Source organism: Ursus americanus, chromosome 21 (assembly GCF_024610735.1).
Source record: "Ursus americanus isolate L20-20 chromosome 21, mUrsAme1.1.p, whole genome shotgun sequence".
Classification (NCBI taxonomy): Eukaryota; Metazoa; Chordata; class Mammalia; order Carnivora; family Ursidae; genus Ursus; species Ursus americanus.
This window is the reverse complement of record NC_142147.1, coordinates 33,335,690-33,350,878: the sequence shown is the minus strand read 5'-3', so window position 1 is coordinate 33,350,878 and position 15,189 is coordinate 33,335,690. Positions and strand designations below refer to the sequence as shown.

The following is a 15,189-nucleotide window of genomic DNA, read 5'->3' as shown; positions in this document are numbered from 1 at the left end:
AAAGAAGCTTCAAGTCTTAGCATCTTTCAGGTTAAGTCTACAAAAATTTTATATTTTTATTTCCCCTTTAAAAGTACCAAGGAATCAGAAACACATTGATTGGGCTTTTCGCAAATTAGTGACTGAGGAAAGAACTACTCATATTCTAACCCTCTTATTTTTGCTCGTAAGAGAATTATATTATTGACAAAGATAAAGGGGACCCTGTTATAAAACGGTCACCTTTGGCAAATGCATGAATTGGAGTAATTTCCTTTGAAATCCTTCAAAAACTTAAAACCATGAGGTGTATAGCTTTTACCAAATAAAAACTTCACATCAAAATAGAAAGTTTAGTAATGGAGTGTCTTTTCATTTTCTTCTGCTAGGAAAATTATTAGTGTATTTTCATGAACAGAGGTAAAACAGTAATGAAAGTAACTAGGCACAGACATTCCATCCTGTGACTATCAGAAGATGATGGGTTTGTGAAAAGTCAAGGCAACAAAATAGGTCACATTATGACTATGTCAAAGAACTCACAAAAAAAGGTAGAATTCTCACTTCTCTTTAATCACTGAATTTCAGTTTTTACGAATAATCTTAAGACAATTCAGGTAACTAAGGTTTTGGGAGGGAAAACAGTTCTTGTACATAAAGAACTAAGACATGCTCAATCGTTCTGTAAATAACTCTATTGGCTGGATTAACAAACATTTTCACAGAAACAAAATTTTTAAAGCCAAAGATCACTGCATTTATATTTACAAAAAAGCCATAAACAAACATGCATTTCTCCTTTACTGGGAGAACTTAAATCAATGTTTGAACATTAAGGCAGTGACGATTCTAAAACAATGAAATTCTAAGTTAAGGCTTTATGTTTGTTTTGAAACCCAGTCATATGCCACTGTGACCAAAGCAAACTCTTATCTACCAGGTTGGGTTCATCTCTCCAGGATGTGTTATTTATTCACTACCAACTATTCTTCTATGGGATAGGAATTAGTAGTAACATCACCTATTTACTTGGGGTTATTAGTCCATTCCTTAGGTTTTATTTTGAGGATTTAGCCTTCGGCAGCATAAGCATGTGCCACAAAACTTTTTCTTAATAAACTTAGAAAACGTACAGGCTGCACTGATTTTTCCTTTACTGAAAGTTGGGCAACAATCCTGAACACAGTAAACCTCCAAAGCATATATGCCCAAGTTCCCATCTAAAAATATGGATGTTCTTATTACTGAAGTGGTGTTCACTGCCTGTTCTTTGAAGACTGAACAAAGCAACAAAATGCAGAATACCTTATCTTAGGTGGATCTGTTCTATACTTGCTATCCTCAAGGCACAAAAACATCCCTGCTAGGCCAATGTCTTTCCTTATTCAAGGAAAAGATGAGAAGCGGACGAGCAGATTCACTTTAGAATAATTGTTGATTGCACCCTTGCCCTATCAACTTGCACTGAAATTTAGCAGGGGGGATGTCCTTTTCTCTTTCCCTTACTTTTAACATTTAGAGAGACAAAACTCAGATCCAGCCTATGGGTACACTTTGAGAAGCAGCTGTGGAGCACCACCCTCGCCTACTGGGGAGAGCAGGAGGGATGTTCCCAGGGCACACTCCAGTACGAGTTTCCACGGCTGGGATGACGTACGGTTACTTAGATTAGAAGGATCACTATTTACACTAAGTGCTTGCCGCTACTTCTTGAAGCAGGAATTTTACAGCAACACGTCTTGTGAGGAAAGTACTGTAGACCTGGGTTGGTATCGGTAACAGTTCATGTAGAGGAAGAATGGCATTGACTACATGAAGATGGTCTCCAAAGCTAAAGACAGCTGTAGTTCTCCTTTGTCTTCAAGTCAGAAAAAAGTGAGATGTCAAAGCAGATGAGGCTGCAGGCAGCATGCGTCCCACGCCATCCAAGCGCTGGCGCTTATATATGATGTGTGGCATCCGATTTCTTTAGATTGACTATCAGGAAACAGGAGTTTCTAACAGGCACTGTCAAATATTTTAGGTGCAACTTAAGTTAAGCAAGACACATTCCCACTGAAATGTTTTGAAGATCTGAAAAGTCTGTACCCTAGTACCTGGTAAGCTTGGCTTCAGCTAATCGCTAGATGGGTTTGAAAGGTGTGAAATACACTTGTGTTTTTAAGATGGGAAGACTAACTGTGAAAGGGCAAATGTAGGCAACACAGGAACAGTATTTTTAGATCAACATCTTACACTTTATAATACACTCACATTTATACACAAATTTCATGTTTACAAGTACAAAAGGCAAAGACCCTTCAAGAATTGAAGTAAATGCATCAGTAACTACATTCAATAGTGTTAACACTGTTGTCCCACTCTCCATTTTCCAAACCCAGAAGGAAACTGTATAAATGCCTTCGCATGCTCGGACTTCATTTTCAGAAGTTGGAGACCGTGTGTAGTTCCGCACACGTCTGGGTTTCTACAGAGCTGAACTGAGATTCCATCGTGTTCCAGGCCAAATCAGCCAGAAGAAAGTCATCCATTGCTGTTTGAGTTTCGTTGCTGGTGAAGAACAAGCTCCCCAGGGTTTCGAAGCCAGAATGCATGGTCTGTGTTTCTGTACTGTTCAACTCAACTTTGCTTTCTACAGCAGGTATGTTTTTAGCAGCGGAGATCCCTTCAGTTTGGGTCTCTGTGTCAGATGAATCAGTACTCATGGAAAAGCTGGAGTGTTTCAGAATACTTCCCAGAGGCAGGTGGGGGCTACTGTCTAAAAAGAAGTTTAAGTCTGTCTGTGTCTGCGTGTCAAACATTTCAAGGCCTAAGAAGTTAGAATTTCCCCTACAAGTATAGGATTGAGCAGATGTGTCTGCAAGGAAGAAGTCCGTTTGGGTCTCTATGTCCAGCGATTCCAAGACAGGCTCGGTGGTCATGGTGTTAAGCTCACTCTCTTCAGTTTGAGTCTGGATATTTGAGGCGGACAAGAACTCTTCAATATCAAAATCAATTGCGGGATTCTGGGTTGGGCCAGATGGGAGCTGGGGATCAGGTCCAGTACTTGTGTCAGACAAAAGACTACGATTGTCCAGTGTCTGACTGGGCAGATTACTTGACAAGATGTTTTCTAAATCACTTAATAAATCTATAGTTTGGGTCTGATTATCTGTCATGTTCTGTGAAGGAAGCATACTGTGCTGTGCACTGAAGTTTATAATTGGTGCAGATTTCTCAAGATCTTGATTTAAAGTCTTAGGGTGGTTCTGAGGTAACAGATCATGAGGGACGGTCTCTGCTACTAAGCTGCTGCTTATAATACTGTCTGTAGAAACACCGTAGGATGAATGGACGCTCTCAAAAATGTCTCCACCCATAACAGCTTGGTCCATCTGTACTCGGTCATCTGTCAGACTTTGCATTCCACTGGTCTGGGTTTCTCTGGAGATCCCACCTGACTGGTAACAGCCATCTATAAAAGCATCAGTCTGAGCAGCTATGGATGAGGTCACCTTAGAACTGGGCAAAAACGTTTGTGTATGAACACTAATGGGAAGGGAAACTTGAGAACCAAACGTCAAATCTGTTTGAGAACAAGAAGATACGGAGGAATCAGGCCCAGCCCACTGTGTGGAAGGTATGAAGTGTTGTGTGGTGTAAGACAGGTCTGTCTGTACATTGATTGAAGAAATGCTGTTCTTCTGACATGTGTTCCCTAGTTCTTGTAAAGGATTAGACAGGCTCTTACCCAAGTTCACTTGAACACCTGTACTAATTGGCTCCATAGCAACAGGACTTACAATTTTTGAAAGAGGGAGACTTTCCTTAAGACAGCCAGCCTCTGAATCTAGGCCGAGGATCAGGGTTCCGATTGACAAGGGCAGTATGTGTACAGCGCCCAGGGCAGAACCCTGATGATCGACACCCAACACCACAGGCTGGGCCGAGGAGTCGGCTGTAGGCACGAAGACAGGCATGGGAGAAAACTGCATAACAGGAAGTTTCACCAGAGCCACTTTGGGCTTGGGTAAAAGCAACTTCTGAGGATATCTTGGAGGTGTTGTAAGAGTCTGCTTTCCGGCATTAGAGTTGCAAGAGTCTTCAAAAGAAGCAACCAGCTTTATATCGGAAGTTTCCAGTTCTTGAGCGTCTGGTCTTGGAGCTGGTTGGGTGCTCAAGGACTCAGTGGTCTTACAGGACAACTTCTGGCTGTGTAGGCAGCTCTCCATTTTCCTTTTCTTACTAGGTGGATCCCTGAAACCAAGGACAGAGTAAAAGAGAAAAACAGTTTAGGCTGCAGCTTTCTTCAACTCTGGTGTGGTCTCTTCAACTACTTATGAATGCTGTTCCCCACACCCAGAGCAGAGGTCAGACTCCTCCAGGTGAGGCGAGATCCATCCTTTTGTGCCTCTCTGAGAACTGGGCCTACTATGTGGTGGGCAGAAGTACAGGAACATGCACGTAGGGAAAGAGGAAGCAGATCTTTTTTGGTGCCATACTGCTAAGTACCCTAGAACTCAGCTTCACTCTGTAAGCACAAGGAAGCTAACAGATTATATAATGCAACTTTTATCGTTCCTAAAGTAGGAAGCTATTACTCCAAATATAAATTTGACCTTTAAGATGAGGTACAATTTCATGGTAAAACTTAACTCTTCAGAATCTAACATCTCTCGGCTGGAAAATGCTGGAAGTTGGGATTTTCAATTGGGAGGAAGTAAGAAAGGACAACTGGGTGAGACAGATGTGGATCCTTTGCCAGCACTGCTCGCTTTTCCAAATGTTTCCCTCTTCCACGTCTTGTTTTTTCTCTGTTATTCCTCCTTTCTCTCTCTGCACTAACGGCTTTTCGGAAGTTTCATTTGAAATTCTTCCCACAGCAACTGACTCCTGGGCCATCATTTCTTCCCCTTTACCTGTGCTCTGCTGGGATCTCGTGGCCAGTGCGGTAGATGTGGGACTGTAAAGCAGTTCTACTGGCGTAGGGACAGCCACACGTGCACTGGAAGGTCTTGCCACAGTCCTCTGCGTGCCTTTTCAAGTCCCACTCCGTGCCGTAGGAATTGTTGCACTTACTGCACTTATGCTTCTTTTCAGCATGCATTTTCATAAAGTGCTAGGAAGAACACAGAAGGGACGAAAGTGGAAAACTGCATCTGCTCAAAACATTTCAAAAACCATCCACGTACCCGCATTAACAACGAGTTTGCTTGACAAACTAGAGCAGTCTAAATCGAAAGAACGGAAAAGCAGGCAAACTGCAGTTTATCACACGCCCCTTCTCCCTGTCACTGCTGCTTTGTGAAAAGTGAGGACCCTGTTTTGGAAGCAATTCATAGTACCTGCCATTTAGGTTTTACAAATTAGTGCTGCAGGCAGGAAAAAATCCACCATACTTTTCTCAGGACCCCTGCAGCCAACCCTCGGGGAAGTATTTCAGCTGCCACTCTCTGCCAGTCCTACATCACCTCTTTCCCCACTCACTGGACTCCTCCCTCCTCCTAAGGCAGCTGCTTCTGGAACTCTTCCTGACTTCTGCAGCTGCATCCTTCCTTAGGGTAACTTTTCCTTTGTGCTTTGCTCCTCTGACCTTGGAGGCACACAGATTCACACAAGAGATACGGAGCACACATTTCTCATTTGCTGCTGAATGGATCTTCTTGTCTTTCTCTCCAAACCCACTTCTGGATATCTTCTCCAGAACAGGCCAGGGCTCCTTCACTCTCGTTACACCCCGCTCACGTTTTCCCCAACAGGGAGACTCCTGGGTGGCTATTCTCACAAGCAGCTTTCTTTGAGAGTTCTCCAGGTATGTTTGGTAAGTGATTAGAATGCATGTTAGGTTTGTATCACCTGCATTTCATCCTCAGAGAAGTATACTTAAGACAAATAAGATACCTGTTTTACAAGAGAAAATTGAGAAAATGGTCTGTCAGGGCCTCTAGGGCATCCTTCAATTGGACAACAGTAGAATTTCGGTACAGTTTTCAAATCTTTTCTTATTGTTGGATTTACTATGCCATCCTGCAAAAGAAAAAATTGCTTTAAATAATTATTAAAAGAACAACAACAATGGAACTGCCTGGGACCAGAAACAGGGAATGATTAAAGATGGGCACAAGGGATCTTTTAAGGGAGATAAAAACATTCTAAAATTAGATTGTGGTGCTGGTGTTAAAACTATGTGAATCTACTAAATAATTAAATTATTCACTTAAAATGGGTAAATGTTATGGTGGATAAACTGTAGTTCAATAAATCTCTAGAAATTTTTCAAAACAACAAAAAAAACCCCCCATGTTGTTTAAAAATCTTCTATCCATTCCTTTAAAACTCCTCCTTCTAAACTTGAAATGTCCTTAAAGCCAGCTTTCTCTGTTTCTAAGTGGTATATTCACAGTTTCTCAGGCTCAAGATCTTGGTACCACCCTCATTCTTCCCTTCCCTTTCATCCCACCCTTAATTATTGGGAGCCCCTGGAAAAAACCTCCTTTCACTATGGTCTAGGCCTTCCTCCTAGCATCATGACTTTCTCTGATCCTTAAACCCCTAAAGTAGCTGAAGCTAGTCGACACAACTTTTTATATAGCAGCTTGAATATAGTCACCATGTTATGTTTGAAATTTAATAATCATTATAGTAACCAATACTTATATAGCTTTTATTACTGTGTCAGCACTTATATATAGTAACTCATATAATCCTAATTATCCTTTATTATTAAGTACGTGATTAAGTTTTTGGCTGGGAGTTTAAAGTAACTGGTGACTTAATTTAGCTTGAAGTGCTCTGTCTTGGTGCCCTCGATGAGCTCATATACTGCAGGTATGAGATACCTGTGACCTCCAGTGTAATTCCTGTCTGGCCCTAAAGGAAGGTAGTGGTGGTGTCGGGGGTTGGGGCTGGGGATGGACCTTTCGACAGGTCACTGGAAACAACAGGACATGTACTCATTTAACCAGGGCTCAAGAGTACAAGAGCACCTGGCTCCAGGGGTCCCAAAACAGACCAAATTTGGCCACTCACCATTGACACAAAGGCAGTGAAATGAGTGGCGGGGAAACAAGAAAGGGATTTATTTCAGTGAGACCAGCACTGGGAGGACAGTGGACTAACATCTCAAAGACTGTCTCCAAAGTGCTGAAAATACTTCCAGGTTTTACGTAAGGAAAATGTGGGACAAAGGTCGGTGGGTACGTGCAGACAGGCAGTAAAGGTCAGGCCAGTCACTGTCCTGGGGTCAACCATGCGGGGTCTTGCTGGTGTAAAGGCAGTCCCTGTTCCTTGAGGGAATAGTTGTGGGTCTGCATCATGGGATGCTTTGCGCCCTGGGTCTTTTGCCTGAGTCAAGACATAAGCTGGAAAGAAGAATATAATCAATTAGAAAGTACAGACTGAGGTCAAAGTGAAGGGAGTAGAAATCCCCGTTCACTCAGGCCTTAGCTACTGCTGTAGCACTCAGGGTATTCCAGTCATCTAGTGTTCTGATGACAAAGGATTCAGTACTGTTGGAACATGTCCACTTCCTTCTCTAGGGAGAAATGAGAAATGAATAATCATGTGGCTAAGACTCCTTCCCTTTGCCTTCCCAGTGGATCTCAGGAGGAACATGTTGATCTTGTTGAGTCTGTGTCCACTTATTTAGAGGGGAAAAGAAGCTGTTCCTGTTTTGTTTTTAAACAACGTAATTTATCTTTCCATATAAAATTCAATTAGTCCTCCATGTCTTCCACCCTGGTCCATCCTTTTACAATCCTACTGCACTATTACTGTCTAGATAGTCATATTCATTTGGGTTATTTAAATGGTTTCTTAAATAACTTTCCTTCCTCTTCTGATGTTATAACGAATTTGACATTCTGAAAACTTATTTGTATCTAACCATATCTTTTTCTTTTTTTTTTGAAGATTTTATTTATTTATTTATGTGACAGCCAGCCAGCGAGAGAGGGAACACAAGCAGGGGGAGTGGGAGAGGAAGAAGCAAGCTCATAGCGGAGGAGCCCGATGTGGGACTCGATCCCCGAACGCCGGGATCACGCCCTGAGCCGAAGGCAGACGCTTAACCACTGCGCTACCCAGGCGCCCCAGAACCATATCTTTTTCTGTTCTCTGTTCATACACTACCTTTCCCAGCCTCTCATTCTTCCCACTTTCAACTGCACCTTCTATGAAGGCCCAAATTGTCCTACATTCTCCTGGCTCTCTCCAGGCAGACTGTGATGGCGGAAAAAGCATTTGGCATTAAAAAACCTATAAACCACTTCTACCACCAAGTAGGGGTGTGACCTTAACCTCTCTGAGCCAGTTTACTCATTTCTGAGACAGATACAATAGTTAACTCTCAGGATTATCTTGTATTGGATTAGCATAAAGCTGAGCCCAGATCACATGCTCAATGAAACAACACTCCCTTGTTCTGCTTAACCACCACCCAGATGTAGAGATCTATTTCCTGTTTGAATTCAAGATAATAAAACTTAAGCTATTTTAAATACTATCATTTTTTTTCTAGAGTTTCTGCCTCGCCAACTAAATTTCTTAAGGGCAGTAACTATTTTGTACACCTCTTGGTATTGTTTTAATGCTTAAAGAAGAGAGCAATTGCCTGCTAAATGCAGAGCATTTTTTGAAAGGCAGTCTAGCATAGGGTAGTGGTTTTTAACTCGGGGCCTATGAAAAATCACGAGACACTTAAAAAAAATCTCTGCTTTGTTCCAACTCCAGGTATTCTGGTATCATTAGTTTGGGGTGGGGATGAGGGATCCGTATTTGGTTTTTAAATCTCCCCAGATGTTCCCAAAGTGCAGTCTAGCTTTGGAACCTCTCGTATAGTGGTTAAACCCCTGGGTTCTGGAATCTGGACTGCCCTAGCTTGAATTCTCTACCTGGCCACTTTCTTGTGACCTTAAGAAAATGAACTGCCTTGGTTTCCTTAGCTGTAAAGGAGGCAAAACAGGACCTACTTCAGGGTTGTTGCAGGGATTTAGTCAATAATGTATAGGGTTTGGAACAATGCTTATCACATAATCACTCAGTTATTATTGCTGAGTTATTTGCTGTGGAGAGTTTTGTTTCTTCTTTTGCTTTTTGCCAACCAACTTAATGCCAACAATCTAATCTAAACCAGTACTTTACATTAAATACCGTCCTTGTGAAAGTCGGACTGAAAGGCTCTTCTGTAAAAACACTGGCAGCTGCTAGCTTTCATGACAACTGACGTGGTCTCTTATCACCAAACTCTTCTTATTCACCAACTCATCTAGTACTGTTGTTTTTTTAAATGAAATATTTTCAGTTAACTTATATTTTTCCATCTAGTGTTATCAGCAAGAGAAAATGAAACGTGGGGAGATTATTACGGAAGACTCAGAAATCTTTCATTCACCGGACAATTATAAAATTCCTTTTAGTGATATACCAGGGAGATGGCCCCTTTCTATCTATGTTCCAGGCTGTTCAAACGTTCCACAAAACTGCCTACAAGGTCACTACAAAATTCATGCTCACTTCCAATAGACTCTCAACTCTGCTTAGCATGCCTTTTATTTTTTTTTAAATTTTCATTTATTTTTAAAGATTTTTATTTATTTATTTGAGAGAGAGAGAGGTAGGAGGGAGCCAGATGCGGGACTTGATCCCAGGACCCTGGGATCACGACCTGAGCCAAAGGCAGACACTTAACTGACTGAGCCACCCAGGCGCCCTAGCATGCTTTTTATTATTCCTTTTTAAATTCCCAATCATGTTCTCAAATACTTGTTTACTTCACTTTTTAAAAGTTAAGGAACTTTGCTTTTTTAGAGATGTTTTAGGTTCACAGCAAAATTGAGTAGAAAGCACAGACAGTTCTCATAGATCTTTCCTTCCCCAAACATGAACAGCCTGTTCCACTAGGAACAATCATCCCCCACCAAATTAGTACATTTGTTACAATCAATGAACCTACACTGGCACATCATTATCACCAAAAGTCCACAATTTATATTAGAGGTCACTGTTGTTGTACATTCTATGGCTTTTGACAAATATGTAATGATACATATCCACTGTTACACTATCACACAGTATTTTCACTGCCCTAAAAATCTTCTGTGCTACACCTATTCCTAACATTCTTTCCCTTAAACCCACACTGGCAACCACTAATCTTTTTTGCCTTTTCCAGAACGTCATATAGTTGGAATGATACAGTATGTACCCTTTTCAGATTGGCTTCTTTCACTGAGTATACACCTGACCTAAATTTCCTCCATGTCGTTTCATGGCTTGATAAGTCATTTCTTTTTAGTGCTGAGTAATATACCATTCTCTGGAGATACCCCAGTTCATCTATCCATTCACCTACTGGTGAACATCTTGCTTGCTTCCGAGTTTTGGCAATTATTCACTTCTCTTTACGTGTCTTCTACCACTTCCCTCACCTTTCCTTTCTCACTGTTACATCATTAGTTCAAGTCATCCTGACTCTGTTTGGACTTTTATCATTAACCTCTTAACTCATTTCTAGAACTTCAATCTGTTTTTCATTCACTTTGCCAAATTCATTTTTCTCAAGTATAGCCCTGATGTGATTACCTACTCAAACATATTTAGTGGCACCCTAAATCTACCCAAGTCCAAATTTCTCTAGCTTGAGACATTCAAGTCCCTTACTATATATAGCTTTGAATTGCTTTCTCTTGTTATTTACCTGTTTTGTCTAATGGAACTACTTAAAATCCCCCAAACCTTTTCAAGGGGAGGAATGTATTTGTATCTTCTGTTGCATTTGGGAATGTTTGGACAGAGTAAATGCTCAACAAAAACTGGGAACATTATACTGAACATGTTCATGTGGCCATCTAAGCCAAAACTGTTATCATGCACCAGGATGAAACACTAAAGACAGCCATAACCGACATCAACAATCCCCTTGTGGCCTTTATTACAGGCATGGCAACAACCTGAGAGTGTTAACTTTCCTGCTTTCTGAGGGCCAACTCCTCAGCCCTCCCCATCACCATCTCTCCATCACAGTTCCGGGGCCTTCCTGTCCTGAGACAATAAAGTGAAAGGATAGGATGGCTGAGATGAGGACAGGGGAGGTAAGAAATGCGGATGGCACAATACCACATGAACTGTGGTAAGAAAGTCATGTTTTGTTCTGGCATTCTCTGTATATGTTCAAAAACAAAATTCACCAGACTTTTTGTACCTTATCTTTTGTATGCGTTTGGGTACCTGTTACATACAAAACAATTTAAAGTAAAAAACAAACATTTCAAAAATGTTTATTAAACATTTTAAGTAGAAGAATTTGGAAAAAAAATCTATGCGAGGAAACAATAAAAAAAAACAAGATGGAAAAAAGGAAACATACAGAAGAGAAAAGGAGTGAGGACACATTTTAAGGAGAAAGGGTAAAAGGAAAGGATTCTAAGAATAGTGGCAAAAATTGGGAGGAAAAAAAAGGCATTATAACCACTCCAGCACCTGACTGTCTTCACAGAAAGCATACAAGAAGAAAATCAGTTTGCTTTGTCTTCTTATTATACATTTTAAATTGCAGGTCTTTGTACAATAGGGCCTATATAACGACTTGGAACCTTTCTTTTCCTTTGTTTTTTTTCTTAAAAAAAAAAATTCCTTGCAAATCATTGAAAGCAAACCCCGGACTGAACATAATATAAAATCCTTCAAGCCAGGTTTTAAAATATAAATGCTGCTGGGTAAGAGGTTCTTTAAGGGCCCTCCTGTCCCCTTCACTGCTTTCAAACAAGGAATAAAAGAATCTTTAACTGAGAAATGTCCATTTACTCCTACTCTTTCTTTCCCTTAATCTTCAGCTTTCATTTTCCCAGGGATCCCCCTGCAGGCAAGGCTAGATAGGGTATTTCCAATTTCCTAACAGGAGATGAAATATAGACATATATCATAAGAACTAGCATAAAACCAAAAGGCAGCATGTCCTTACACGTTACAATTCAATCCCCATTCTTACCTACCATCCTTCAGAAGGGTTTATTAATTAGTTATGTTAAGAAGGGAATAGTTGTTTGGGGGCAGGGTACCTTGTGAAGAAAGTCTAGAATAAAATAAAGACGATACAGCAACTAATGGGGAAGGGGATAAAATATTATCATAACCTAGAAAAAATAAAAACTAGGAAAGAAACTAGAACTTTGCAAGTAGCTGTAACCAAGAGAACCAGCAGGAAAAATTCCCACTGAATATTATGCAAATCTGCCAAGCAGCTATACTCAGACCACCTTCAGGGCAGAAAGTAGGCAGGCACGAGATTGGTACTGCAGTCTCTCCAAAGGGCTTTCGAAACCACAGGGAGCTCCCAGTTAGCTCTCTTCCCTAGGCCTCCTCCTCCTCCCTTCCCCCTTCTAATACTTTGAAAACAACAAGTATCAAGAGAAATGTTTGAACTCAAGAGCCTGCTCCTCAGGATGCAGAGAGTAGAGATTCACCACACTGGGGCACCGCCATACAGGTACAGCTATTTTGTCACATAGGTTACCCTCATAAAAGAAAACGAACCCCTTTCCTCCAACACAGCAGATGTCAGGGGTGGCTGGGTGCTGTGGTTAGAAAAGCAGAACAAGGCAGGAAAAGTGAGCCTCTGTAACAAGAAACAAAAACAAAAACAATGATGGTTCTGGGTGAGATTTCTTTAATTCCTCCTGAAAAAGGTCTCCCTAATGACCTACGAAGGAAAATGAGGAGACTCCACTTTTCCCTTCAACATAGTTCAGAAAGGGATCTTGAGTGCACTGTGCTGTCTTCAGACAAGAGACATCTGAAAACCGACTCAGAAATGGGAGAATGACTTCACACAGGTTCTAAGCAAGGGAGGATACTGCTGCTTTGAAAAATCCAGGTAAAGATTTGACTATCAAAATTTGTATTTGCCTCGAACATACTCTTCCTTCTTTTTTTTTTTTTTTTAAAGATTTATTTATTTATTTATTTGACAGAGACAGCCAGAGAGAGAGGGAACACAGCAGGGGGAGTGGGAGAGGAAGAAGCAGGCTCCCAGTGGAGGAGCCCGATGTGGGACTCGATCCCGAAACGCCAGGATCACGCCCTGAGCCGAAGGCAGACGCTTTAAGGACTGCGCTACCCAGGCGCCCCCATACTCCTCCTTCTTAAGCCTATTATATTTTATATTTTATATGTGCATCGTATATTGCATGTGTTTGTATATTTTGTTTATGTATGGGTATCTTCAGATATTCCTAAACTTAATATATTTCAAAAACATAATTAGAAATAAACCTATTATATGCTATCACACTAGTCCTGAAAAGTAAATGGTATCTTTGTGCTTAACAGATGCTTCACAAAGTGTCTAGAGTGAGAATGCTCCAGATAGCAATTCCAGAGAAAAGGACAATAAAACTGTTACAAAGTGCTTGTTAGAGTGATGTTTGGGCCAATACAGTCCTGGTCAGACTGGCAGCTTCTCTTGTGCTCAGAGATGTAAAGTGTCCAGGCTGTTTCTCAGTGAGGACATGATACTAAAGGTGGGTGATGGTTGTTGTAGATGAGCTGAGAGAATGAAGGGATGTAGAATTCCTACAAACATACAGTTCACTCACTGAAGTTAAAATATAAAAAAAAGGAAGGATTTCGTTAAAATTTAGCATGATAGAGGAAACACAAGATCCAAGACCGTTCCCAGACTATTGAAGTTACTGCTCTTCGGTCACTGAAGAAAAGGAATCTAGTCTGAGGAAAATTGCAGCCCCACCTGCAGGGTCCTCCTCAGCACATTTCCTTACTGGGCTCTGTAATCTTCACAGGGCAAAGTTGTTGCATCTGCTCAGCTGGTGCCAGATGGGGACTGCCTCTCATGGGCAACTAGAGACTATAACCTTTAACCTCCTGGTAAGTTAAATTCTCATCAGAAACCTGATTCTAAGGAAGTCTCCAAGGAGGATTTACCTGAAGGGTAGACAGAACATGCAACTCCATAGGTAATTCAAACTTATTCCTGAATCCAGACCATCAAAAGCTACGTTCACAAAACTGCTTTGAGTGTCATGCTTGGGAATTATGTCACTGTTGACACAGAGAGAAGTGAGTAAGAAGTGGTGGAAGGAAACTTCCTATTGGAATGATTGGGAAATTGTAACTTAACAGGTCTCGGGTGGGGCCGGACATCTGGATTTTCCGTGAGTTTTCCACAGACGTGCACTAAACGTGAAAAATCACCGCCCCATTTTACAGAGGGTGGCAGGGATGTGCACACTATTGTCATGTTAACATAGCGGTTCCCTTTTAAAAGTAGACCTGGGGGAGAAATTTCCCTTAGGTCTCATTCCTGAGCAAACCCGATTCTACCAATACTGTGAAAACGTGTAACTGAAGGTGCTTCGAGGCAAATCTGCACCTCCCTTTTAAAAACCGACCAGAACCTAAAGGCCTCAAGGAGGTATTGTGGGTGTGGTGGAAAGCACTCGGGCTTTAGAAGCAGAGACCAGGTTTAAATCCCAGCTCTAGCCCGGCTGCGCAATCCGCTTCTCATCAGTAGCATGAGGATGAGGATGAGACGGGCCTCACGAAGTTGCTGGGAACTACCGAGGTGCATGTGTCGAATGCCCGGGCCGCGAAGCCAGAGGCCAGCAGTCCTGGCTCGTCCGAGCCCGACAGCAGAGGGGCATGACACAGTGTTTTCTTACTGCGCGTCCCTGCGTGCTAGCTCCCATTCTGCCCCGCCGGGACTCCCTGGCCGGTTTGGCCCGTTTTGTGGTTGGACGCCGGCCGGCGTGGCTGCACACACACCGCGCAATCCCGGCCGCGGGCTGCGCCGCCCCGCGCCCGAGCCTCCGAGCGCCAGGCCTGGGGAGGCGCCGTTTCGAGGAGGGCTCACCTGCAGCCGGTGGCTCTTGACCAGGTGCATGTTGAGCGCCGGGCTGTTGGGCAGGATCTTGCCGCAGCCGCGCACGGTGCACAGGATGTTGGTCCGCACGGCTCGGGACAGCTCGCTCACCGACGGCTGGATCAGCTCCCGGGCCGGAGGCTCCGGACCCGCGGGCTGCTGTCTCGCCGCCGCAGGCCGCGGCCGGCTGCCCCTCAGCCGTCCGGGGGGTCCCCAAGGGCCCGAGGCGGCGGCGGCGGCTCCCCTCGCGGCCGTCGGGACGGTCGCGGCGCCCGAGGCCAGAGGCGCGGATCCCGCCGCCGCCGCCTCAGAGGCCGCCATGGCTCCCCACACGGCAGAAGGACCGAAAGAGCAGG

General features: G+C 42.7%; 1 protein-coding gene across 1 annotated transcript; it reads right to left on the bottom strand.

The window, feature by feature from the left end:
- Window positions 1–324: 324 nt before the first annotated feature.
- Window positions 325–15,189, bottom strand: ATMIN (ATM interactor). Its single transcript, XM_045796063.2, has 4 exons — window positions 14,825–15,189; window positions 5,860–5,985; window positions 4,878–5,077; window positions 325–4,215 (listed from the first exon to the last, which is right to left on the bottom strand). Exons 1-4 carry the CDS (start codon window positions 15,152–15,154, stop codon window positions 2,403–2,405), a joined length of 2,469 nt encoding a protein of 822 aa, XP_045652019.1. The 5' UTR covers window positions 15,155–15,189; the 3' UTR covers window positions 325–2,402.